Raw genomic sequence first — 25,964 nt, 5'->3', positions numbered from 1 at the left:
TCCCAAGTGTTCACCCAGGAAATGGGAATTTCTGCAGAGAAATAAGGGAAGGTGGCTGCATCCAGCTGCTCTGCCTCTCCCGGCTGCTAAAAGGCATCAGGGAGCTGCCTGACCTCAATATTTATAAATGGGATGAGCTGAGCAGAGCCCCAGGGCAGCTCCAATGATGGCTCTTTGCTCCAGCTCCAGCACAGAAAAAATAAATCCCATCTGGGTTTTCCACCATCAGCAGAAAACCCCTCGTAGAGCTCAGGGTGTGGAAAGGAGCACAGAACTGGGGTAGCAGCAAGATGATTCCTGCAATTACATCCCTGGTTACCAACCAGAAACCAGAGCCCTCCTTGGCACCAAGAACTCATGAAGTTTTCAGAGGTTGGTGCTCAGTGGAGAAGCTGCCAGGGAACCAATGGCTGGGTGGCCAAGGAAGCTCCCTGCACACAGAGGAGCTGGGTCTTCCACCACAGGGGATCACTGAATCCAGCTCCTGGCACTCTCCCATCCTGCCACCACCTCAGCAGAAGGAAGAGCACTATTATTTATTTCGGGGGGGTTTTAACCCATAATCCTTGCAAACCCTTAGCAGCCTGTGTGAGAAGGGGCTGTCCCCGCAATGAGGCTGTTTCAGACACAGATGAGTAAGGAGCAGCAGAGGGGTGATGGCCCTCAGGCTGGGGATCAGGCAGCACACAGCACTTGTCTCCACACAGCCAGACAGGAAGGGTGAGGACTCGGGTTAGTCACTGGAGTTCTCTGGAGCAAGGCACCCCTCCCTGCTCGAGGAAAGCGCAATCTCACTCCCAGGGGTAAATCTAGAAAAGAAACACATGAAGCTTTCTGAGGACAGCAGGGTTTTTTTGGACCTGTCCATCTACCTATTACCCTATTTGGGCTGACATCTGGGGATAGGTGGAAAAGATGGATACACAAAGTCACTCCCACCCAAACCCCTCTGCTCCCAGCATCCCACAGGCACCCAGTCTGAGGTAAAATCCAGCACACTCAAAGGGGTTTATTCAATCACTGTTTTAATGGACTTGAACAGACAAACACAGTTTCCATAGCAAAGGATCATCAGCCTCACCTTGTACAAAAACAGAGTTTAAAAACATAAAAGGAACACAACCTTAAAAAAAGCCCAAAAATGGGTATTTATTTTTTAAAAAATTATACAAAAACACCTCTGCCTCCTCACACTTTTCCTGCCTCCTGGAACTTCTTAAACAGGGGTTCATCAGCCCGCAGGGGGAAGGTCAGAGCCCGTTTCTGGTAGTACATGGAGTCCATGGCCAGGTTGTCAATGACATCAGCCAGGAGATGGGCTCTCTCCACGGAGCTGCCTGGTGCATCATAGCCCAGGGCAGTAAAATGCACGTGCAGGTGGTAGTAGGAGGGCTGGTAGTGCAGGTAGATGCGCAGCTGGGAGCCGGGCACGCCGAAGCGCTTCACTATGGCCTCCTGCAGAGGGGAAACAGAGAGCTCAGCACTGGCAAAGCCTTGGAAAGGATGGGGGAGAGCATCCCTGGATGGCAGGAAAGGTGTAGAGAAAGGTGAAGGGGAGTTCAGTTCCCTCACAGCAAGGGAAAAGGGGAAGTTTGGAAGGACACAACTCTTCCCCACCCTCCATTTCAGCCTCTGCAGGGACAGAGCAAGGCCTCCGGCTGCCCCACTTTCATCCCTCCATGATGGGATGTGCTATCCACCCCTATCATTTTCCCTTTCACCCTTATCACTCCAACTCATTGGAAAAGTAACAGGGATCCGTTACCAGCCAGTGTAATTAAAGCTATGAACAGCAAGAGCGAACTCCGGCACGCCGGCTCCGCTCGCTGCAATCCCCTGACTAATCTCTTAATTAATCTCCCACCTTCCCCAGTGCAATTACTTTCCAAATTCTAACACAGTGAAAGAAAGAGAAGCTACTGCACATCCACCTCCCAAACACACCCTGTGGAAAAACACATCAGCCAGTGAGAACAGGCAAGGGATTGGGATGGGGTTGTTAATATGAAGAGCTCACTGCTAACAGGAAATATAGGGCATTCCTACAGCACCTGGAAGTGGCATGATCTGGGAAGGTGCTGATGGAGAGCAGGAACCAGGCTGTCCAGGCAGAGAGGGCAACACAGCCCTGTGTTTCATGAGTCATTATCTCCTGAGGAGCAGTCCCCAGGCAGATGCTGTGCCAGAAAAGCCAGGGTGTGCCTCTGCAGAGGCAGCCAAGCTCACCCTGGCCACGGCAGCAGCGTGGGACCAGGCTCACGCTCACCTTCCCTTCCTGCAGGACGTTCCTCAGCAGCGGGAGGTGCTCGGCCGTGAGGTCCCGCAGGGATTTGATGTCCCGGCGGTGCACGAGGGCGATCAGGTACAGATCATCCAGCTGCAGGGACAAGGGACAAGGGTGGGCATGGAGGGGACACACCAACAGCACGTGGAAAAAATAAATCCCATCTGGGTCAGACACACCATTCACAGCTTCCCAGGCTGTTATATAGGAATCCTGGTGTCATACGGGGACATTTGTGGTGCACAGGGACACTTGTGACACACAGGGACATTTGTGCTGCACAGGGACACTTGGGCCACATAGGGATATTTGTGTTACACAGAGTTATTTGTGCCATATAGGGATATTTGCATTACACAGGGGTATTTGTGCTACACAGGAATATTTGTGCTGCACAGGGATGCTTGTGTCACATAGGGACATTAGTGCCACGCAGGGATACTTGTGTTACACAGGGATATTTGTGCCACACAGGGATTCTAGTGTCATACACAGATATTTGTGTTACACAGGGATATTTGTACCACATAGGGATTCTTGTGTCATACACAGATATTTGTGTTACACAGGGATATTTGTGTCTTACAGAGATATTTGTGTTACAGAGAGATATTTGTGGCACACAGGGATTCTTGTGTCATACACAGATATTTGTGTTATACAGGGATATTTGTGTTATAAAGGGATTCTTGTGTCATACCAGGATACTGGTCTTCAACAGCCACACAGAGCTGAATGTCCCAGTATGGGATGAGCTCACCCACAATCCCACTACACCTTAAAGCATCATTTCTGGGTTTTGTCCAGAGATGACCAGAAGAGAACAGCCTCATCCCAACCCATAAACAGTGGGATCACAGATACTTTCTCAGCTTTAGAGGTAGATGGAGTGACCAGCCCTCTCATGCTGTGAGCATTGCACTCAGTGCTGCCCTTCCTACCTTCACATCTTCCTGAGCACTTCAAAAATGCTTTCTCTGTATGACTGGAGGCTGGAGACCAGGTGCAGGGACCCACCCAGACATGTAGGGTCACTGAGCCCATGCCAGCACCCCCATGCACAGCCCACAGCCTTGTCAGTGACAGCTGATCTGCAGCACACTCAGATGAACATGCACAGTGAACCACTGTGGAGAGCCACGAGCCTACTGGGGAGAAGACAACAGCAATGCCCTGGAGAGATGCACCTTGGGCTCTGAGCATGCCTCACACTTCAGGGTGAGCAAAGAAGCTTCCCCCATGGTGCTCTGCAGCACTATGTTAATTTGTCCCAGTTCTGTCCTCCCCGTTGGCCTTGCCTTCCCTTTTACCCTTATATGTTCATGTCCTAGTGAGTTCCCCCTTCCCCATTACCCCACTGGTTTGTGTAACCCTGTCCATCCACCCTGGCATCACCTGAGCCCTCAGGCCACTGGATCCCTGAGCCTCTCCTCTGCCCCTCTTTCCCTGGATTTATACCCTGGACCTTCTTTTGTCTTTGTCCCCTGGACCCCTTCAGCATCTTGGAGCTCCATGCCTGGACACCCCCATGCCTTCCCAGCCAAGCTGCTCTGTGTGTGTGTGTGTGTGTGTGTGAGTGTGTCTGTGTGTGTAAGTGTGAGAGAGTGAGTGTGTTAGTGAGTGTGCTGGTGCTCTTGTTGCTCCTGCCCTTGGTCTCAGGGAAGGTTGTGTCCCACCACCACCACTGCAGACTGCAACAAACCATTGGCTAAAACTGAAACTGAAACCTTCCCCAGTGATAAGCTCACTGCTTTTCCACTGTGCAAACAGCTGGCCACTTTTGAATCACATCACTTCTATAAATAACAATTTTCAAGGCCTAATTGGTCACTGTGCAAACTCGGGGCAGCTAAAATATGTCCCTTGAGCAGCTCTCAGACAAACCTCTGGCATCCCCTGAAGCACTCAGCACATTCAATGTTTAACACAACACAAAGTTGTGGATCATTACACTTAAAAAAAAAATTAAAATCCCAGTCTCCTCCACTCAGTTAGTGGCTTTATAATATAATACATACACTTTATAATATAAACACTGGACAGTAAAGGGTTTGGATATTTGAGATCCAGCAGATCTCTTCAGGGCTGTGAGAAACCCAATTCAGCTCTTTGGAAACAGATGCTGGTCTCAGAGGATGCTCTCAGAGCCCTTCACAAAGCTCTTGAAGCACAGAGCTGTTCCTGCACCCAGCCAGCACAGCCATGCTCAGGGCTCCATTTGATTCCCATGCACAGCTCCAGAAAAAGACAGTGTATCAGCTTGTGCTCTTTGGCTCCAGGCTGGCTGATGAGAGGAAAAGCAAACAGCTCTTCTCCTTAGAACAACATCTGCATGTTGCTGTTTGAAACAAATAAGCCTGTTGCTAAAAAGGCCTGGAATGATGTCATGCCAGGCATCGCTTCAGGCAACGCCTCAGGGCTCCTGCAGATTTGAAACCAACTCAAAAGTTGTGAAAGAAAAAAAAAAAACAGACAAAAAAAAATCAAACCCAGTTCAAATCACTATCAAGGTTGGGCAGCAGCACCCAGAAGGTTGAGACCAGCAGATTTCCCAGTGCTAAAGGGAATTTTCTCCCCATTCCAGTAGTCTGATATAACTGCAGGTGAATTCATGGGATCTGTGGGCCAGGCACTAAAGGAGTGAGGCCACACTGCTGAAAGGACTTCTGAGGAGCTGCATCTCACCATCTCACCTCCCTGCTTTCACTCAGCAGCCTGGCGTGTCAGGTGGGATGTGGCAGAAGGAACCTCGTTCCCTGGCAGCCCTGGGCTGTCAGGATCAGCTCTGGCTCAGTGCCACCCACAGGCAAGGAGAAATTCCTTGGCTCAAAGGCAACCTGGATGCTGTCTGCCTGCCTGGGAAGGAGATCAGCAGTGCAAAGGGCCCAGACAGCTCCAGGGATGACTGGGGTGCAGCAGACAGCAGCCCAGCAGCTGTGGAGAAGCCCAGAAGATCCTGTTCAGCACTCCAAGAGGCAACAGGAATAGGGGAAAGCTCCCCTAAGGACAAATCGTACCACTGAGGCACTCCCTGACCACACCAGCTGGGAGATGTGGATGCAGCAGGTCTTTAGAGAAATCCAAACACAAATTTTAGCCCATCTATGATTTTAGCCCAATCCTGATGTGAGTTGCAAAGTTTGGTTGCAGCACACAAGGATATCCACCAGGGCTTTGCATGTTTTTAGATATTGCTCCACTGGGAGGGCACTGAACAGGGCACATCCTACAAGCTGGACATGAATCCCCTGTGCTGCAAAACCTCATCAGGAAGAAGGGTGTGCCTCTGGTGACCAAGTGGAAATTTCAGCTTAGCTTTCCCATCAGCTCTTGACAGGGGATTTCTGGAGCAAGTGATGTGCAGGAATTCACAGGGAGCAGCCACTGCCCTGCAGGGACTCCCCAGGCTCTGCACCACAAACAGTTGCTCCCTGCACACACACACAGGATGGAGCTGCCCACCAGCAGCCTTCTGTTCCCATTTTTTTGAGTTTTAATTTCCATTTCTAAGTCTTAATCATACAGCAACTCTCCCCACATGCCCCCTGCAGAAGCATATGAGGATCAGAAACACGATGGGAACTTTTTTTGATGCCACCAACTTCAAGGGAGGAGTGTGTGTATGGAGTTTCACCTCCCCAAATTTAAAGTACAAAAGGCAGCCAGAACCCAAGAAATAATTCTCAATTTAGGATTACAGCCTGGTCTTAGAAATCACTTTCACCAAGTGGGCATTCCCACAAGGGGTAAAGCAGCTGCTCATGAGCCAAGAACCATCTGTTTAACACTGTGGAGGAGAGTTAATTGCAGCAACCAAAGAACAACACAGCTGCCAGGTTTGCACCTCAAGTCAAGGTTTGCAAAAAAAAAAACAAAAACAAAAAACCAGAGAAGTTCAGCAGAAGAAATACACAGGGTTTAGGTTTGAACACATCCTGACAACATTTGGGCTGATATGGACAGTGAAAGTAAACCTAATAAATGCATCTCAGCAGGAGAGAACAGCCTGGGTGTGCAGCATCCCAAATCAGCTTGGGCTAAAAGGCCCTGGCAATGTCATCACTGACAACAACGTGCACAGAAACCAACTCAGGCTCTCCCAGGGTGCTCTCAGTGGCCTGAAAGGGGACATTTCCTCTGGATTACCTTCAGACAGGCAGCATTAGAGGAGCAAACCAACCTGGTTTTGATTCCACTTTAGATCTGGAACCAGAACAAAGCCATTGGAAGGATCTGGGTTTTCATGGACGATTCGATCAGCCTCAGCTTTCTTCTCCAGGATATTATACACCCACTGCAAGAGAAAGATGTGATTTAGAAGTCAGCAGAGAATTAAAAAAACAACACCTCAGGTGCATTTAGCCCTAGCTCGTGGATTACTGCACATTCTCTGCAACTAGAATTTACAAAAAAAACCTGCCAATTTTATTTTAAATGACCAAATAATTTGTAATTAATTAGCCATAAAACACTTCATCAACCAATAAACTCCAGAATATTATGAGCACTTCAGTAAAAAGCAGTGGAACCCAGCTCCTGTGGGGCTCAGCACACACCTCTTGCAGCACCATGGGGCTGTTTACATCTTTTTTACCCCCCAAGCTGCAGCAAAATCTTTACAATCAGGTCTGGCAAGGGAACTTGGCTGATTCTGTTCCTTATTCAAAGAGGAAGGAGCAGAGCTGGATGTGGCTCTGGCTGCTGGCAGCTCTCTGCAGGGATACCAAAGGCCTGTGTGTTCTTGGGGGCAATGCATGTCTCTTGGCTCCCTGGCTGATTAGAAAACAGCTCACCACTCTTCTTCTTCCATACTTAAGGTTCCAGCCTCCAGCCTGCCTGTAATCCCTGCTCTGGTTATCCCCCCGTGCTCCTCCTGCAAGGCAAAGCACCATTCAGAGAAGAGTTATGGAAATGGAAGACACCAGGGATAAGGGACAGAGTAAGACCAGAGAAAAGCATCTTTGCTCTCCCTGGCTCCCAGCCTCAGCTCCAGCATCCTTCTTTACACTTCCAAAATGCATGTTATGCTCTAGCTTAAGCCTGGCTTGAGTTCTGGACTGGCAAGAGAGTCCTCAGCCAGGCCCCTGGAAGGTGGTAACACAAGGCAGCAGGAAATTGCTAAAGTTTGGAAGCTGAAAGTGTTTGGAAACATCATTTTCCTCACCAAATATAGCTCTGAAATATTCTGGCTGCCCCAGGGGGGTAGGGAAGGTGCAGCCAGTTTCATAAGTACACCAAATGAGCTGGGCTGGATTTCCCCTCAGACACTTTATGGGAAATCCATCAAGAGTTTCATTAATCTATTAAACACTTAGGATTGCTGCAAACTGACCTGAATGCAGCTGGAGAGAAAAAAACTACTTCTCATCCCTTGATCTGGGATTTTTGGCTTAAATTGCTATCCTTTCTCCTTAGCATCATCTTAGAGATTAGATTCTTCAAGTGATTCTCAAAATCACAGCACAAGCTCACTGTGTTCCATAACCCTGGGAGGGAAGTTCAGAGGGAAGCTCAGCAGAAAATTGACATTTGCCTTTTATTGGGATTTTGAAGCCTGCTCTGATCACAAGTGCCAAGCTATCAGTGCCCTAAATAAGTTCACTGATCAGATGAGCTGAATTTTAAACCCAAGGCTGCCTCATGATGGGCAGGTCCTTGGCTGGCTGCTCCTGCTGCTCCCAGCACAAGCAGAGCACATGTCCAGGCCCTGGCACCACAATAAAACCATTATCCTGAAAGCTGAAAGCATCCACACTTTGTATCTTCCAGCAGGAAACACAGACGCCTCTGTAGTCCCCTGGGATTTGTCATCCCTCACATTTCCTCTTGCACTTGGCAAAACCAGTTGGATAAAGACAAGGAACAGCATTATTAAATCCCAGAGGTCAAGGACTGACCATGATTTCTCAGCAGATGCTCCTGATGGTCACCAGGAACATGTTTCCATGTACTGAAAGCAGCTCACAAGCATTTGGGGCAAGAGGCAGAGTGAAAGCTCAAGCAATTCCTGAAGGCAGCTGCTGCACCAGGAAACATAAGAAATTTGGGAGCAAAAGCACAGAGAAAATATTCCATGAAGGCTGTGGCCTGGTAGAAACACACACTTGCCTTTCTCCAGCTAATCAATGCTGCAGTTTAAGGCATTGGGGGAGCATCCAAGGCTCCTGGTTACTTTTGGGGAGTTATTTTTAATGGAGAGCCTCAGCAGTCCCAGGATTTGGTTTATTCCCCCTTCTGCAGCCCCAGGATTTGGTTTATTCCCCCCTCTGCAAAGGCTGGCATGAATTGATCCCTACAGACTTGTATTCCTTTGGTCTCTAAAGGAGAAAGACAGGGAGATGAACAGTTTAAAAGGATAAAGCCAAGGCAAAAGCTGGGGCTGCCTGGGGCAAGTAGCACACTGTAAGTAACAGTTTCATCACATGGAATACGGACTGAGGGGCTGAATGGCAGGAGGAGCGAGTTGTGATGCAGAAATCCAAGCACATTCTGTGCCTTTCCATTTCCACAACAACCCAGAGACTCCAAAGAAGCCCAGTGACAGCACCAATGCCCAGGAAGCCAACCTTGGAAAGGAGAAACAAACCTCAGAGTTCCTCCAGAAACCCTGAGAAAGGCAACCTGAAGACCAGCTCTAAGGCAAATGTTTTTCTGCAAAGATGGGAAAGGATGTCCCAGCCAACCAAAAAAGGGGGGACAGAGCTGACAACACAACCAACAGGAGATGGGGCGGAACACTCCCAGCTCTCCAGCCTGGCCTTCAGAGAAACCTCTGACAGCAGTGTTTTGACAGAGGAGACCAAAGCCATCTGTGTCTGCAGGAGAGGGCATGGTAGCCATACCTGGATGCTGAAGCTCTGGGACTGGATGAAGGGCAGGGTTATGTTCTTGTAATCCTCCCAGGTCTCACGGATGAGGTGCGCTTCCTGCCGGAGATATTTCTGGATGTGTTTCTCCGTGGCAGGGTACACCACTGTGGCTTTGATCTCTAGGAACAAACACAGTCACTGAGTTACCAACCACGCTGCTTCCTTCAGGCCCCAACAAATCTGCTTTCCCTTCCAAAAAATGCCACACTGAGACATTTTGAAGAGAGGGTGAGGGAGAATGGACATGGAAAGCAAACAAGTGCTTAAACCTCCTGCACTGCTGCTGCTTTTCTGGAGGAAGAAGAAGCCAAGGGCACAGCCAGGGCCTGTCTTTCCAGTTCAGGTGGAGGAGTTTGCTGTCTGAGTTTTTCCACACACACTCTTTCATGCCTATCAGCAACACTGGGGCAGAGGTGGGGCTCCCAGGGCAGTGTTTATGTGCAGTCAACAACCAGGACAGAAACACCACCCTGGGGACAGAGACACATCTTCTTCATACTTCAAGTCAAAGCTCACAGGACGCACCCAGCAACTTCATCCAGCCACAAACCCAGATGAATTCCAAGGAGTAGCTTCTTCCCAGAGCTCAGTCAGAGTGCTTGGCCTCAAGCCCCAAGTACAGGAGGCAAAGTAGTCAAGGGCACAGGGACTAATCCAGAGCAAGCAATGTGAGCTGATAGGTCAACACAGCTCAGCATGAGCCAAGGGAAGAGGGCTGAGTGACCCTCTGCCCACAAAAATAATTTCAGTATTTACCTTGGCAAAAAGAAAATATTTTGTGTTTGCCTCAAGATTAGAACTTTGCTGGGTAATTTTTGTGGCATTGAACAGGATGCAAGTGCTCCCCTTGTCAACCTGGCAGCTGTGATGTCAGCAGCAGCACATCCTACCCTCAGGGCCAAAACACACGGAACACATCCGTCTTTGGCCAAGATTGGATGTGTGATACGGAGCCTGCCACAGCTGCAAGGTGCTCCAAGGGCACAGGGGTGTCTCTGCCTTCCCAGCTTACAAAGCTGCCATAAACTGAAGGAGAAAAGCCCCATGAGCCTGAGCAAACCCCAGGCAGACCAGACTGAGGCATTGTGAACACTGCAGTCTGTGCCCAGGGTCTGCCACAGAAAACCAGGGGCTGCACACACAGCAGGGCACCAAAGTTGTGCTTCGTGTTTAAAGTACGTATACAGGCTAGCTAGACACTGAATATAAGCACCTATTTGTTCCCAGAGCCAGGATTTAGGATGGTTTGAGTCTTTTTTAGTTTTCTGCTTTCTGTTTTTTTAAGGTCAGCGCTGCACAATCTGAGAGACTCTGCCTTTTCATTCCATGCCAAACCCAGCTTAATGAAATCCACAGGAAAATGCTGGTAACATGAAATATGAAAATGCAAACCACAAGGGCAGTCTGGTCTGATTCCCACCATACACATGTTCAAACAAGGTTGTTTTCCAGGACTCAATTAGCACTTCTAGCAGGATGATGTAATACCAAAGAAAAAAAGACAAGGCTGTAGCTCTCCTCGCTTAAAAAGATCAGCAAAGCATTAGGGAGAAAACAAAAAAGGCAAAAGATAAAATACCATAGCCAGCCTCAGGCTGAAACTTTCACAATTTGATTTTATACCCCAAAAATAGAGCAAGAACTGCAGCAAAAGCCCCTCGGTGCTGGGCGGTGATAACCACAGTGCGTGGGGGTGCAGGAGACCCATAATGGCTTCCCTGGCACCTCCCCAACCAGGGGGTGGCTGCTCATGGTGAGGAGAGAGCTCAGGGTGCTTTAAATGAGACATCACAGGACTCCTTAATGTGCAGCTGCAGCTGAGCAGATGTTTGGAAGAGAAGGCAGGGGAAAAGCTGTGGTTCACTTATGATTATTTCCCTTCTAAAGGTCTCATCAACCCCAAAATGCCCCAGCGATGCTAATTAGCATCAATCACTGCAGCCAGAGAGGCTGTTTGATACCTGCTCAGAGCCTGACAGTCCTTAGGAGCTGCACACAGGATGCCAAGTCACAGCTGAGCCCGGGCTGGGCTGCAGGAAACATCCACAGCGAGACCAGGCTCGCCCCAAAACCCTTCCAGCGCTGGCACACGGCCATGCTCTGGTTTCCAAGTCTGCTCCTGGCAGGCTCCACGTGCACCGGAGCAGCACGTACACCGTGGGGCACCCAGAGCCTGCCCCAGCCTGGAAATGGGGGTAGGGAACTGCTGGACACGTGATGTGGGTTCCTGAGCTGGCTGAAGCACCAGGGATTGTCTCTGCTCACATCTGACTCACATCAGGCAGCCTGGTCCTGAACGCCCGCCCGGGGCCACCACAGAGCAGCTGTGGTTTATTCTGGAAGACAGCACTGACCATCGACTAACTGGGGGTTATAAAAAGTCAGGAGGTTTAATTCAAGGAACCTGGATGAGCAGGAGGCAGAGAACTGCCCAGGCTGGTAACTCTACAACAAGCACTTGAGGGGAATCACCACAGTGCTGGGAAACTGCCCAGGAGAAAAGGAGGCTCAGATTGACCAGGCACACACTTCTCCCCTCTCCTGCTAAAAACAAGTGAGGAAAACACAACCCAAGACAAAAGGAAAATCAGAACACCATTTGGGGAACTGAAGGGGAAAAGGGCTGGAGGCAGCTGCTGACAGGAGGAGAGGATGAAATATGAGCAGAGAGAGCTGGTGCAGGTAGGAAAGGGCACACTGACCTCACTAATGATGCCTCATTCCTTTCTGTGCCACTGCCCCCAGGCTCTGCCACTGTCCCCTTCTGTGCCACGCTGCCCCCAGGCTCTGCCACTGTCCCCTTCTATGCCACACTGCCCCCAGGCTCTGCCACTGTCCCCTTCTGTGCCACACTGCCCCCAGGCTCTGCCACTGTCCCCTTCTGTGCCACACTGCCCTCAGGCTCTGCCAAAATCCCACTCCAGCTCAGCACATCAGTGAGGAGAGGCCTCACACTCTCTTCTCCCACCCCACTGCAGCATTAGCACCTACTGCCAGCCTGCTTTAGACAGATGTAACCCTGCCAGGGAGCCAGGAGAAGCACACAGAGCAGGCACAACCCATTTCTCCTTTGGGGCAGGGGTGCTTTTTCCTCTCTTTGCCAGCAGGAAGCAGAGCTTTCATTTATAAGATCCCTAATCAACCTCACCATCAGATGCAGGAGGGTGCCAAGGCCAGGGAACAACAGGCAAGTCAACATTTGAACTCCTGCAGGTTTTTTTTCCTCTTTTCTGCTGCACCCAGGTCTGAGTTGTCCTCTCATCAGGAGGGAAGACAGCACCTTGGATGCAGCCCTAACTAAATACAAAATGCCCTAAGTAAATATCTAACACACACCTTGCCCTTCTGCATGACAGCCTCTATTTGGTTTTATGGTCACAAGTGCAAGAGGAGCCACACAGGAACGGTGGATTCCAACCCAGCCCCAGCCAGGTGTGCCCATGGCTTTGTCCCAGACAGCTGGGGCACTCTTAAGTGAATGAATTAAAGCTGCAAAGGATAAAGCTTGCAAGAGCTCAGTTTCCAAGGCCAGCACATGCCAGGGCAAGCCAAACATGCTGCCAGGGACTCAGCTAAGGCTGCTTGGCTCCTGGGGCTCATGCCAGGAGAACTTGGGGTGCTCAGGGGGTTTTAGCTGCAACAGGCACTGCAAAGAGGAAAGTTGCAGTTTACCACCCCTGCAAAACACAGAGCAAAGCACAATTACACACACCCCCCCACCACCCCATCCTCCAAACCACCCCACATGCTCCCACAGCTTCAGGCTCGAGCTTTTTATTTTAAGTGTAAATGCAAGAAGTTTCCTTGGCTGGGCAAACCCCAGAGGCAGCCAAAGAATGGAGACACAGGGAGAAGAGCCAGCCTTCCCACTGCAGCTCCTGCAAGTTTCTCCAGCTCCTCACTGCCTGAAACCAGACTCTTTTTGGGATGGGAATTACTTCCTGCATGACCGAAAACTTTCCTTCCACACTCTCCCATTTTTCCCACAATTTCTCCACCGTTGGAGCAATGGTGCCACAGCTTCTCCCCTTGTGCTTGTTTTAAGATGTTTTTATCTCAAGATAAAAAGATAAGAAGCTTTGGCCTGCAGCCAGGGAGCAAAGACTCCTCAGAGGACTGATAAGAGCCCTTAAATCACACCAGCACAGCTTTGGAGAAACACAGTCCCACAGCAGCCAGGCACCACGAGGCTGCTTTTTGCCACAAACATCAAGCTCTCCTTGGCAAATGGGTGTGAGGAATTAGATGTTATCAGGCAATGTGAATATTGAACCATCTGGCTTTTACAATCCAACCTTTGGTAGTGGAAAATTTTTCCCTTCCTGTGAAATCAGCCCTTGCTCTCCCTGCAGGGGAAAGCCAAGGCTGGGGCTCCTCTCACATCTAGGCTTAAGTTGCCTCTTAAATCACAGCAACATCCAGAAAGTGGCTTTTATTTGAAGGCATCTTATTTTAGATGCACATGCCTGCCTTTGGTAGCAGCACAGTCACATCAGCTCTGATACACTACTCCCCACAAATTCACTAAGTCCCCTCTCCTCACTCCACTGGTTTGGGTTGCCCTTCACACAAACTCTGACCATTACTGGCTTGCCTACAAATGTTATTTTCCATTTTAGCCTTGACACATGCAGTAAAATCAATGAGATGAGCAAGACTCATCTGGTGCTGCCTTCACACCAGTGTGCTCCCAGACCTAAAAATCTCACCAGAGTGAAATTCATCCTCCCTGAGTGAAATGTCCCTTCTGAGGTCAGAGGGGAGTCATTTCCTCAAGCAACATGCTTTGGCCTCCCTCTCCCTGTGTCACCATCCAAACAAATCATTGCTTGGGGTCTGTGCTGGTTTGGCTGCACAGAGGGAGCAGCACCCAACTCTCTTGTCAGAATCACCAGGTTGGAAGATACCTTCAAGACCATCGAGTCCAACCCAGCCCAAACAGCTCACCCAAACCCTGGCACCCAGTGCCACATCCAGGCTTTGTTAAACACACCCAGGGATGGTGACTCCACCACCTCCCTGGGCAGAACATTCCAGAACTTTATCACTCTTGCTGTAAAAAACTTTTTCCTGCTATCCAACCTGTATTTCCCTTGGTGCAGCTTGAGGCTGTGTGCTCTGGTTGTGTCAGTGCTGCTGGAGAAAGAGCCCAGCCCCAGGTGAGGGGAAGGAAAGGAGGTCTGTCTATCTATCTATCTCTCTTGTAGAGAGTGATAAGGGCACCCCTGAGTCTCCTTTTCTTGAAGCTAGACAACCCCAGCTCCCTCAGGGGTTCCTCACAGGGTTTGTGTTCCCAGCCCCTCTCCAGCCTCATTGCCCTTCTCTGGGTGTGCTCCAGCCCCTCCATGTCCTTCCCAAACTGAGGGCCCAGAACTGGACACTCAAGGTGAGGCCTCACCAGTGCCAATCACAGAGGAAGAATGATCTCCCTGCTCCTGCTGGCCAACATGGAGGTGGGGAAAGAGTGAAGGAAGTCTCCAGCTGAGTGAAGAGCCCCAGGTTCCTGGGAGCACAGAGGCAGCAGTGAGAAACAGGCTCTGGAGGCAGCTCCTCACGGCATCAGCACGAGTCACTCAGCCACCACTTCCTCTGCCTTGAGCTCTATCTTACCTCAGAGGCTGAGTGTGGCAGGGTTCAGCTGCCCAGGGTGCTGTGAAATCCCCCAGGTAAATTCCTTCATCACACAATACAGGACCGTTCCAAGAAACTGCTTAATGCCAAACTCTGGCCTTTTCTACAAAATACTGTTATCTTCTAACCAAGTGTAAACTTGCAAGGACCAGGAGACAAAACCCTGTAACTCTAACCCTGCAACTAAGGAGCCAACAGACCCTGAGCAAGGGCTCCCTGGCTCTCCACATTATCACTGGACATCCCAGGTCAGTCAAACCCTGACTGCAGCCTTACAGGCAATTCCTCCTGTTCATGTTTTTAAGCCACATTCCTCATGTCAAATGTACACCATGTCCTTGGGCTGACTCAGCTCCAAAGGGTAAACTCCTTCTCCTCCTGACACACAGGGCTGTTTGCTTACTGCCAGCCCAGCAGCTCATGCAATGTGTCCACCAACAGCTATTTGCTGCTAATTGCTTCAAAATAATCCTCCTTGCTCTGCACTCCTCAGGGAGCCTGGACAGCAGCCCCAGGGTCCACAGCCCCCTCCTGATCTCCTGCTTGGGGCTGCTCAGCATCCAGAACAACCTGAGGGGTGCCAAGGACAAGGGTGGGAAGCAAAGATGCACCACTGGGTAATATTACAAATATTGCAAGAAATTACCTTTTAAAAACAGATTTAAAAGTCATTAAAAAGATAAAAGCTCAGCAGAAGAAAGCCAGAGGCTTCTTCCCCATTCAAACGTGCAGGAGGGGTTTTGCACCTGGCATAAGCCTTAAACAAAATAAGGAATTCTGTTATCAGAGCACTGTGGGGTTACACAGCACTGCAATTCTGTTATCAGAGCAATTAGGAGTTACACAGCACTGCAATTGTTATCACAGCACTGCAATTGTGTTATCAGAGCACTGTGGGTGCACAGCACTGCAATTCTGTTATCAGAGCACTGCAATTCTGTTATCAGAGCAATGAGGAGTTACACAGCACTGCAATTGTTATCACAGCACTGCAATTGTGTTATCAGAGCACTGTGGGTGCACAGCACTGCAATTCTGTTATCAGAGCACTGCAATTCTGTTATCAGAGCACTGTGGGGTTACACAGCACTGCAATTCTGTTATCAGAGCAATGAGGGGTTGCACAGCACTGCAATTGTTATCACAGCACTGCAATTCTGTTATCAGAGCACTGTGGGTGCACAGCACTGCAATTGTTATCACAGCACTGCAATTCTGTTATCAGAGCACTGTGGGTGCACAGCACTGCAATTGTTATCAGAGCACTGCAATTCTGTTATCAGAGCACTGTAGGGTTACACAGCACTGCAATTCTGTTATCAGAGCACTGTGGGGTTGCACAGCACTGCAATTCTGTTATCAGAGCACTGCAATTCTGTTATCAGAGCACTGTGGGGTTGCACAGCACTGCAATTCTGTTATCAGAGCACTGTGGGGCTGCACAGCACTGCAATTCTGTTATCAGAGCACTGCAATTCTGTTATCAGAGCACTGTGGGGTTGCACAGCACTGCAGTTCTGTTATCAGAGCACTGCAATTCTGTTATCAGAGCACTGTGGGGTTGCACAGCACTGCAGCCAAGTGCTGGGAGGAAGGCAAAGGCAGCAGGGCTGAGCTGGAGGCAGCCCAGGGGATTTCAGTCTTGCAATGCCACCTCGTGGGAAGCACTGCAACTCCTGCTGGGCTGGAACACAGCAGGCACCCAAGCAAGAGCTCTCCCAGCTAAAAAAGAGGAGATTTAACTCCTCTTCCAACAACTCCTGTGGTGTTATGGTGTTTTCCTCAGACTGAAACTCACTGCAACAACAAAATCTTTAATTTGAGTCCTTCACAGGAGAAAAGGAGTTTTGCACAATTCAAGCTGACAGATCCAGACACTGCTCCCTCCTACACCGTGGGAACAGAGCTAAAACAAGAGCATTTTTGGAAAGGCACATCAAACGTCCTGAAAATCTATCTTGGCCCTGCAACAACATCTTACTTAAGGGACTCAGATTAATTGTGACTGTTAAACCTGTTTGGCTGTTATTGTCTGTGAAAGCATTGACATGGAATTTATCACTGCACTTCTGGAATTTAAATCTATACCAGCATTCAGATGGAATTAATTGTGGAAGGTGATCCAGCTCTGCTCAGGTGAGACCCCACCTGCAGGGCTGCCCCCAGCTCTGGGGTCCTCAGCACAGGAAGAACATGGAGCCACTGGAGCAAGTCCAGAGGAGGCCATGGAGATGCTCTGGTTGGAACAGCTCTGCTCTGGAGCCAGGCTGGGAGAGCTGGGGGTGCTCACCTGGAGAGGAGAAGGCTCCAGGGAGAGCTCAGAGCCCCTGCCAGGGCCTGAAGGGGCTCCAGGACAGCTGGAGAGGGATTGGGGACAAGGGATGGAGGGACAGGACACAGGGAATGGCTCCCACTGCCAGAGGGCAGGGCTGGATGGGATATTGGGAATTGGGAATTGTTCCCTGTGAGGGTGGGCAGGCCCTGGCACAGGGTGCCCAGAGCAGCTGGGGCTGCCCCTGGATCCCTGGCAGTGCCCAAGGCCAGGCTGGGCAGGGCTGGGAGCAGCCTGGGACAGTGGGAGGTGTCCCTGCCATGGCTGAGGGTTGGAACAAGACAAGCTTTAAGGTCCCTTCCAACCCAAAACAGTCTGGAATTCTGTGATTAAACCAAAGTGCCCAAAGACCAGCCCAGCATTCCAGTGGCAGCTGGAAATCATCACCACTTCAGGACACCCTCCCACTGGGACAGAGCCCCCTCCACAGGGTGAGAGCCTTCACTGCAGCTCCCCAACCTGCCCATCAGTCCTTGGTTATCAGCAGAGTTTTATAACACACAGATGTGTGAAACCTTAAGGGGAATGGGGCTCATCTGCCCCAGCACTCAAGGTTACCAGCCCTTAAATCCTGCCCCAAATACAAACTGCCTGTTCTTACCAGGTGACAAAAAAGCTCATGAGATGCCACCATGGGATGAGAAGCAGCTGCATGTGCCCTGCAGACTGTTTCAAGAGAAACATTCTGGAAGGAGACAACCCTTCCTCACCCAAGTGAGAGCACTGACAATCACTCACTGAGCCTTTCTGCACCTTCCTGTACAAGGTCACCAAGCAATGGCCATTCAGTGCCTCAGTAGCTGAGCCCCCTGTGTCCATGGCACAGCAAAAAGGGGATGCAGGGCATCACTCAAAGCAGGGCAGCACTCAAAGCCTCAGGATGAGACACTGCCTTCAGCGTGGCAACAACCCACTGATCTCCCCTGTTGCTTTGATTTTTTAATATTTTCTAAGCCTTCTGATGTTGACATTCTTGTAATGAACTTTCTCACACACTTTCTGTAAATAATTCATTGGTTTGCATTTTTTTAAGGAGAAGGAGAAGTTTGATGGACTGTTGGTTTGTCCAGTGCCATAGAGGTGGCACTGTCACCCTCCAATCCACTGTCACTTTTAGAAAACTACAAATGCTGGAGGCAGAAAATAAACTTCCCCTTTCTCTTCACCTTGAGAGCAGCAGTGTGTGCTTGTGTTCTTTCCTGTCCTATAGTGATACTCCCCACCTGGGCCAGGTGTGCTGCTGTCACCAAACCACAGCCAGGGTGGCACAGCCAGGCCCAGCAGTGGCACCTGCACTCCCCACTGCACCCTCCCCTCTGGAATGGGCAGGAATCACATCCTGGCATCTCTCCCATATCCCTGGGCAGGGCTGAGGGCACTCACCGCTCAGCTCTGGGGGAGGGCTCAGGTAGAAGGTGCAGTAAATGTCATTGTGCATCTGCAGCTCTGCGTGCATGGGCTTCTTCAGCAGGTCTGGGATCTTCTCCTCCTGGAAAGGAGTCTTTTCCAGGATGACTACAGCATCTGTGCCCTCTCCAGAGAGGCCAATCCTCTGGAATACAAATGGATAGAGTCATCAGCAACACAGATCCAACACTGTGGACAGTCTGAGGTCAGGGATCACGGCAGACACCTCACAGCCCCCAGTCCTCATGCCCAAACCCCCTGTAGGACAGATACCCATCCAAAAACAAACAGCACATTTGCCTGGAAGCACAGCAGGAATTTGCTCCCCACCAGGAAACACAAGTGGTTTTTGAGGGAGCTGGGGATGTGGGCAATGACTCAGCCCATCTGCACCTCCCCGGATGTTCCCGGGTTTCCTGCTGACCCACAGCACCAATTTCATCTCTGACACTTCCCAGGAAGAGGGCAAAGGCAGGCGTGGGGATTTACATCATAGTCAGGGAGCAAGTTCTGGGGCAGGGGGCACTCACTGCTGCCCTGCTCCAAGGAACCACAGCCCCGGATCCCGAGGCCACAGCGGGCTGGTTTGGGGGGTGCTGGGTGTGGAACATCCCCCAGCCTCACCCCTGCCTGTACAAAACCCAGGTGAGGCTTCATCACAACCTGGGGCTCCCAACCCTGTCAGCTTGAGAAGGAAGATGTGTGCTGATGCCTTTACAAACAGTTTGATGGGTCTTAATGTCTTTGAAATGGGTCTTAATGTCTCTATTGACTTTGGGCACTTTGGCTCCAGAAAGAGACAAGGGTCTGCACGAGCCTGAATTTCGGGGGAAAATGGCAGGTTTAAGGGGGCATATGGGGTTAAGTGGTTTGGGAAGGCTGTACCTCCCTAGGAGCTCAGTTAATGGGGAAAGGAAGAGGGAAACATGCGGCCGAGAGTTAGGATAAAAGGGAGGCTGCGCCCTCCAAAACCTCGAGAGAGAAAACCCTGCTGTCATGTGGCTCAGTGCATTCTCTCCCTGCATTGGAATAAAGCTGAAGGACTCCTCTATCTCCTTCTAAGCATAAACCTCCGGCGTTTGTGGATTTTCCTGACACGCTCACAGGGCAGAGGAGGTCTGTGGCCAGCTGTTACTGCAGGAACCCACTGAGATCAAAGCAGCAGCCTGGAACGTCCCTGTCCCCATCTCCTGCTTGGCTGCACATTTCAGGAGACAGGAGCCGAGACAGCTGCACGGTTCCCTCGCCATGCAGGGAACCACGGCTATCAACATGCACAACCCCAAGAATTACTGCACATTTTCCTGTAATGGCTGTACTATTTACAGTCCCAGAACCAGCACGCTGCTTGCAACCCAGCGCCGCTTTACCTACCAAGCACGAAAAACGTGCTGGAACCCAAAGGCACCAAATCATAGCAACAAGAAAGAGGATTGCAGTAAGGTCTGCAGCTGCCTCCGCAGCTGCCAGGCTGAGGGAGTTTGGGGCCGGGCCCGGGCCAGGCTGGAAAAGCGGGCCGGGGCTGGAAAAGCGGGCCGGGACCGAGCCGGGCGGGGTTCGGCCCGGGCCGGGCTGGAAAAGCGGGCCGGGTTCGGGCCGGGCCGGGCTGGAAAAGCGGGCCGGGCTCGGGCCGGGCCGCGATGCCGGGGAGTGCCCGGGGGCGGGGCCTGCCCGAGCGCGCCGCCGGGGGCGGGGCCGTGCCCTTAGCGGGGAAGATGGCGGCGGGCGCGGCCGCCCCCCCACTCCCCGGTACCTCGGCGTGCAGGAACACGATCTTGTCCCGCGCCGATTCCCGCAGGACGCGCCGCACCCGCAGGTCCGACAGCGTGAAAGCGGCGGCGGCGCCGCCTTGAGTGGCGGTCCCGCCATTTTTCTCCTCCTCCTCCTCCCGCTTCCTCTTGGGCTGCGGGCCCTCCGCCATGGCTCGCGGCCGCCCCCGCACTGCGCAGGCGCGGCGCCTCGGGGCGCGCTGGGACATGGCGCCCCCTGGCGGCCCGGAGGTCGCGCACCCCCGCGGCTCCTCCTCCCACAAGCGCCCGAACCGGGGATTGAGACAAAAACACCGAACACCATCAAATTGTAAAACTTCTGCATTTTCGTAGTCGCAACGATTCCGTGCAGCGTCACTGCCTGCCTCATATCTTGTCCTGCCCACATATCTTGTCAGCTTAGTAGGCGTCCCGGAGCACTCAGGACAGAGAATGCCAGTGCAGTAAAGAGCTCTCATGACCCTGAGAACCAACACCAGAGCTTAGTGTTTGTGTGATGGATGTCCCTCTCCCCACCGAGGAGATTTTGGCCACCAGGACGTGGTGGGCTCCAGTGTGCTGTCCCTCATGGATGCGAAGAACTCCCTATCTTCGGTCCCAGGTCCGGTCTGAGCAGCTCAGGTTCGACCTCAAGGTCCAACGGGATGTGCCAACACCCAGATCCAACGGTGACAGCTCCATGATGCCCACGGGAATGCATCTGCCTGCTCCCAGCACTACTCCATGCTTTTTGTGGAGCTCTGGCACAGTTCCTGGAGGTCTGCAGGGACAGCAGATGAGCTCCATTAACAAACAAGTACTCTAAAAATCAACTTTACGTGAATGTATGGAATCTGCTCCATTCCCACGGTCCTCACCACAATGAGCTGACATTTCACCAGCATCCAGAGGATACTCACAGCGCATGACAGTGTCTCTGATCTGCCTGAAGCTCTTCTCCTTCAGGGCCATGTAGATGTAGTAGATATTCCGCAGCTCCCTGGGATAATCCTTGCGATCCACGTCCTTCAGCACCGGGATGGTGCGTCCGTTGGCCATGGGAGCCTCGGCCAAGGCCTGGTGCATCTGGTACCTGCACCAGGGGTCCTGCAGGAAGCCGGGGGTGATGAGCATGACCCAGCAGTGGCTGTTGTGCACGGCGTCGCAGAGCTCCGTCACCACGGCGCTGCCCGGCACGGCGTCGCGCAGCTGCAGGAAGCAGCGGAAGCTCTCGGGCTGCCCCTCCAGGTAGGACACCAGCTCTGACACCAGCTCCACGTCCCCCTCGCTGTGGCAGATGCACACGTCGTAGCTCTTGTCCCACCGGGGGCTGTGCGAGGCGCTGATGTCCACTGCTGACACGGGAGACAGGGAGATGGAGCTGGTGGCCAGGCTCGTGCCAGGAGAGGAGCTGGAGCTCTTGGCAGAGGATGAGGAGGAAGAGGAAGGTGAGGATGAAGCAGAGTGGCTGGACTTGAGGCTTTCCACTGAGCTGGACTTGGGTTTGTGCAGGAGCCTCCTAAACCAACCTGCAGAGAGGTCACAGTCAGTTCTGGGGGCTCAGCACCCCCTGGACTTCCCAAGCACAGCATCATTCAATCTGTAGGATGCCCCCAGATGGAAAGGGGTGGGTAGGATCTCACCTTGACCCCAAAACCATCCTGGTCCCTGAAACTGAGCTGCCACCACCACCTGAATGCTGTGGCATCGTGAGGAGCAGCCCATGGGCACCCTGGTGTTCTGCTGGGGAAGGGATGCTGTGAGGGAGGGGACAGAGGCAGGTTTGTTCCCACACTCACCAGCCATAGTGGGCAGCACACTGCTCAGCCACTGACTGCCAGCAGGACACCTCTCCTGAGAGCAGAAAAGAGGAATAAAAAACTGAGAGCAAGAACTGCTTCATGGCAGGTCTCAGCCCGGTCTGTTCCAGGGATCTGCAGCTCTGGGGTGCTCTTACAGCCCCAAAATCACCCCCAGCACATCTGCCTCCCCAAAACGTGCTGGGAAGGAACATTTACCTGTTACTGGCTCTCTCCACTGGAGATACACACCTGCAGCAAGCGAGGCCAAGAGAGAATGGGGAGGAGAAACCCTCATTCCCATCAGTGGGGAAAGGATCCTGTGGAGAGGAGAAAGGGAAATCGGCTGGGATCACCAGGGATCACTGGGTGCTGGCAAACCAAAGGCAGTGTGGGTGATGCCCAGAGCTGTGCATCCTTGGTGCTGCCTGCCCTGGCACTCCTGTCTGTTCCCTGCCAGCTCACAGCATCCTCAGCACTGTGCTCCCAGCACGGTTTAGGGAGCCCAGACACTCCCTGCAGACACACAGGAACAGAATGGGGCAAACAGCTGCTGTTTTCCACTGCTGGCATCACCCCTTCCGAAATGAAACACCCCACATCATGCTGAAGCCTTTCCCCTACTCCAAAAACAGCACAGGGCTGCAGGAAATGCCCACAAAACCCCAGCACACCCACGGAAACCACAGTGCCCAAGAGTCACCACTCAGGGACAGCCAACAGCTCAAGTGTGAGAGGAACAATGAGCATGGACAGTGAGCAGGGGGGAAATTGGAGGGATCTTACCTGGAGTGCAGGAGTCCGGCACCGGAGCAGGGAAGGGGATGCATCAGCCCCTGGGTTTGGCAAAGAAAGATCTGCTGGGATTACCTGGGTGGGAAAGGACAGGTAGGATGCTCACTCTGCAGTCTGATGGGGTCTGCAGTGAATGGTGGGGCTGATCCATCCTTGCAGCTGCCACATCCAGGAGTGGATCCCAGTGAAGCCACCCTGGGGTGGAAACGAGGGCAGGGGCACCCACCTGCCTCCCCAGGGACAGAGTGCAGCAGCTCCCTGAACCCCCAGGTGCCCCCAGCAGCTCCAGCCTCTGCTGGGGAATGTGAAAGCACAGGAGGGTAAATGGGCTGGCACTGCAGGGAGGGGAAGCCAAGCCCTGGCAGGGGCCTCCCTCCCACATCCGCCACATGCCGTCACTGATGGGTGTCAGAGTGCACAGCCCTCAGCAGCACCCTGCTCTGTTCTCCTCCCTGGTTTCCTGACAGGTCCATCTTTGCCACTCACACTTATTTTACGAGTTAAATTTACCTAACAAGTCATTTGTTCACCCCAAAATCCCCCCTGTATTTCTCCTTCCCCAGGTCTCGTTCCCCTGGGGCTGCTGCTGGTGGCCAACAACTGACACTGCCTTCATCTCCTCATCATCCTCAACCCCTCCAAACCCCTCCTCCTTGGGGGGTGGAACCAGGACTCACCTGGAGCTCATCTCTCACAGGTGGCTCCTCAATGCCCTGTGAGAGATGAGCCCCAGGTGAGTCCTGGTTCCATCCCCCAAGAATCTGAGGGAGTCTCCAAGGCTCACATGCCCATCCAGCTCCCTGACAGGCTGTTCCTGGCACAGGAGATTTCCCCATCTCTTCCCTGCCTAGGGGACAATGCCTGGGCCTCTGATGTGGACACTGAACCCTCTGATGTGGGCACTGTCCCACACCCCATGGGACACCAGGAGAAGGGCCCTGGGGGTCCAGCCCCAGTACTGAATGTGTCCCTCCCTCTCCCATCTGAGTCCTCACCCTGGATAACAGCAAGGATCCCCACAGAAGCTGGCCTTGGCACTCACACTGGAGCATCTCCAGAGTGAGCCCAGGGTGGACCAGAGCACAAAGCTGGGTCAGCATCTCCCTCACTGTTAACCCTGAAGCAGAGTGGTGCCCATCACACCCCACTGTGCACAGTACCACAGCTCCAACTGTGGGGTTCCCAAACTGCAGGGGCTGGGCCAGGACCCACCCAGGTAAGTCCTTACCTCTACCTCAGCAGGGAGAACCATAGAACCCCACAAGAGTTTGGGTTGGAAGGGACCTTAAAGATCATCTTGTTCCAAGTCCCTTCCAGCAGTCCAGGTAGCTCCAAACACTGGCCATGCTCCCCTAACTCAGTGTGTTCATGGAGAGGGCAGGCTGTGCCCAGTGCCCATCACCCCAGTTTCAGGACTGCTGCACCTGCCCCCAAAACACATCCCCAGTGTCCCCCATCTGCTTGCAAGCTGACTGGGACAACCCCTACACCTCCATGCCTGAAGGAAAGTATTCCCCTCAGGGAATCCATGTCCTCTGACCCCCAAAACATATCCACCCACCCCATTTAACCTCAACACCCCATCCAGGGCTAATCAAGACTCCCCTTCATCAATGGCACCATGAGCCAGCTGTGCCCCAGGACTGACTCCACCTCCCTGCTCAGCACACTGCTCTCCTCCTTCCCTTGGAGTCTCCTGGGACAAAGGGCTGAAGGTCAGGAGATCCCCCAACCCCCACCAGCACCTGTCAGGCTTTTGGGGACCCCATGCCCACCCCACCACTGTGTCCCACAGGTATCTGAAGAGTTCCTGTTGGACACAATGTTCCTCCATGCCACCACCTGGCTGTGGCTTCCACAGGTGTTTCCATGTCTATTCACCCACCACCTTCAGCAAAACAACAGACCAGGGCACAGCAGCACAAAACACAAAACCTTGTGAAATGGGGGGGCTCCCTGATGGCTTTGCCCCCTTGTCATAAACACCTGCCCATCCCCAAGGATTTCCCAAGCCAGGCCATCTCTGAGCCCTGGGAGGCACCTTGGGGTACAAGAGCAGGCAGGATCTGCAGGGCCCCCAGCCCACCCTCAGACACGGTGCTGAGAGCAGAGGAACCCGGGCAGCCTGTGCCCAAAATGCAATGAATTCCTTGAGAGACACTGAGCTCCTCCCCACCCTCTACCACTATCTTGGCTGCCTTTCTCTCCACCAAGCAGGGGACACCAGTTGGCCTCTTGGTGGCCAAATCCCAAAGGAAAAAGCCCAAGGCCAAGTGGCAGTGAGCCCCACAGGGACCACCAGCCATGGGCCCAGCACCTCTCATCCCACTGGGACCCATTCTGCATTAGTCTCTGCCCCAGCACTGCTGCCACCACCCCAAAAATCAACTCCTCACCCGAGGACAGGACCCAGAGGATAGCAAGTCACCTGCCTGTGTGAGTCACCCCATCTGGAAACCTGAGTGAGGGTGAACCCACAAACCCTAAATCCCACAAGGCCACACCACCTGGATCAACCTCCACCCCACCTCAGCAATAACAGAATCATTATTAAAGGTGTAATTAAGTGGGCACAGCTCTATTCACAGCGTGCCTTGACCCAGCAGCAGCAGCACGCTGAAATCCCTGCAGCAGAAGTTTCAGAGCCTGTGGTTCACAGGATTGCCTGTGGAATTAACAAATAGCAAACACCAGGTGCTGCAAGGCAGGGTCGAATCGTTCTGGGGGAGAAAATAAGGCTAATTTTGTCCCTAAAACCACCATGAACGTTTCGTTTACGGTGCCAGTACAGAACAGCGCGCAGCTACCCAGAAAACAGAATAGTTTTTCTCCTGAAGAGCTCTAAGTACACCCAAATTCCGCCACACATATTCCTGAAGGCATCACAGCGGCCGTCCAGGCCCAGGCACCGCGTGTACCTCATAGGGCTGGAGACGCGGTGGCACGTACAGGAACCCAGGCAACGGCAGCTGGCGGAGGAGAAGCCCCTGAGGGGAAGGGGGGCACGGCCAGGCCCGGCCCAGCGCGGCCCCGACCCGGACGGACGGACAGATCCGCTCGGCGCCGCCCCCGGCCCAGCACTGCTCCGCGCATGCGCCC

The 25,964-nt window shown here is 52.4% G+C and overlaps 2 protein-coding genes across 3 annotated transcripts; both read right to left on the bottom strand.

Moving 5' to 3' along the window:
- Positions 1-1,008: 1,008 nt before the first annotated feature.
- On the bottom strand, positions 1,009-20,463 carry DCPS (decapping enzyme, scavenger). Its single transcript, XM_054292965.1, has 6 exons — positions 20,277-20,463; positions 18,500-18,668; positions 9,127-9,272; positions 6,465-6,578; positions 2,267-2,377; positions 1,009-1,455 (listed from the first exon to the last, which is right to left on the bottom strand). Exons 1-6 carry the CDS (start codon positions 20,442-20,444, stop codon positions 1,189-1,191), a joined length of 975 nt encoding a protein of 324 aa, XP_054148940.1. The 5' UTR covers positions 20,445-20,463; the 3' UTR covers positions 1,009-1,188.
- Positions 20,464-20,597: 134 nt separating this feature from the next.
- Positions 20,598-25,900, bottom strand: TIRAP (TIR domain containing adaptor protein). Of its 2 annotated transcripts, none has more exons than XM_054292939.1 (6): positions 25,784-25,900; positions 22,857-22,940; positions 22,290-22,390; positions 22,071-22,125; positions 21,192-21,800; positions 20,598-21,052 (listed from the first exon to the last, which is right to left on the bottom strand). In XM_054292939.1, exons 4-6 carry the CDS (start codon positions 22,075-22,077, stop codon positions 21,009-21,011), a joined length of 660 nt encoding a protein of 219 aa, XP_054148914.1. In that variant the 5' UTR covers positions 22,078-22,125; positions 22,290-22,390; positions 22,857-22,940; positions 25,784-25,900; the 3' UTR covers positions 20,598-21,008. The 2 variants fall into 2 exon arrangements, with proteins under 2 accessions (XP_054148914.1, XP_054148915.1); XM_054292940.1 differs by lacking the exon at positions 25,784-25,900 and adding an exon at positions 23,092-23,550.
- Positions 25,901-25,964: the final 64 nt, after the last annotated feature.

This window comes from Melozone crissalis, unplaced genomic scaffold (assembly GCF_028551555.1).
Source record: "Melozone crissalis strain CALT ecotype California unplaced genomic scaffold, PUWL_Pcris_2 ptg000120l_1, whole genome shotgun sequence".
NCBI lineage: Eukaryota > Metazoa > Chordata > Aves > Passeriformes > Passerellidae > Melozone > Melozone crissalis.
The sequence above is the reverse complement of the archived record's forward strand: the minus strand, read 5'-3'. Positions and strand labels throughout refer to the sequence as shown.

What these genes read in the sequence shown, in the direction of transcription:
- DCPS (XM_054292965.1), bottom strand. Translation starts at nt 20,444, where the DNA reads ATGGCGGAGGGCCCGCAGCCCAAGAGGAAGCGGGAGGAGGAGGAGGAG. An exon ending in TCGTGTTCCTGCACGCCGAG is followed by an intron (nt 18,669 to 20,276) that starts GTACCGGGGAGT and finishes TTTGTATTCCAG; the next exon opens with AGGATTGGCCTCTCTGGAGA. An exon ending in CCCTCCCCCAGAGCTGAGCG is followed by an intron (nt 9,273 to 18,499) that starts GTGAGTGCCCTC and finishes GTTTGTTCCTAG; the next exon opens with AGATCAAAGCCACAGTGGTG.
- TIRAP (XM_054292939.1), bottom strand. An exon ending in CAGAGACACTGTCATGCGCT is followed by an intron (nt 21,053 to 21,191) that starts GTGAGTATCCTC and finishes CTGTCCCTGCAG; the next exon opens with ACCTCCAGGAACTGTGCCAG.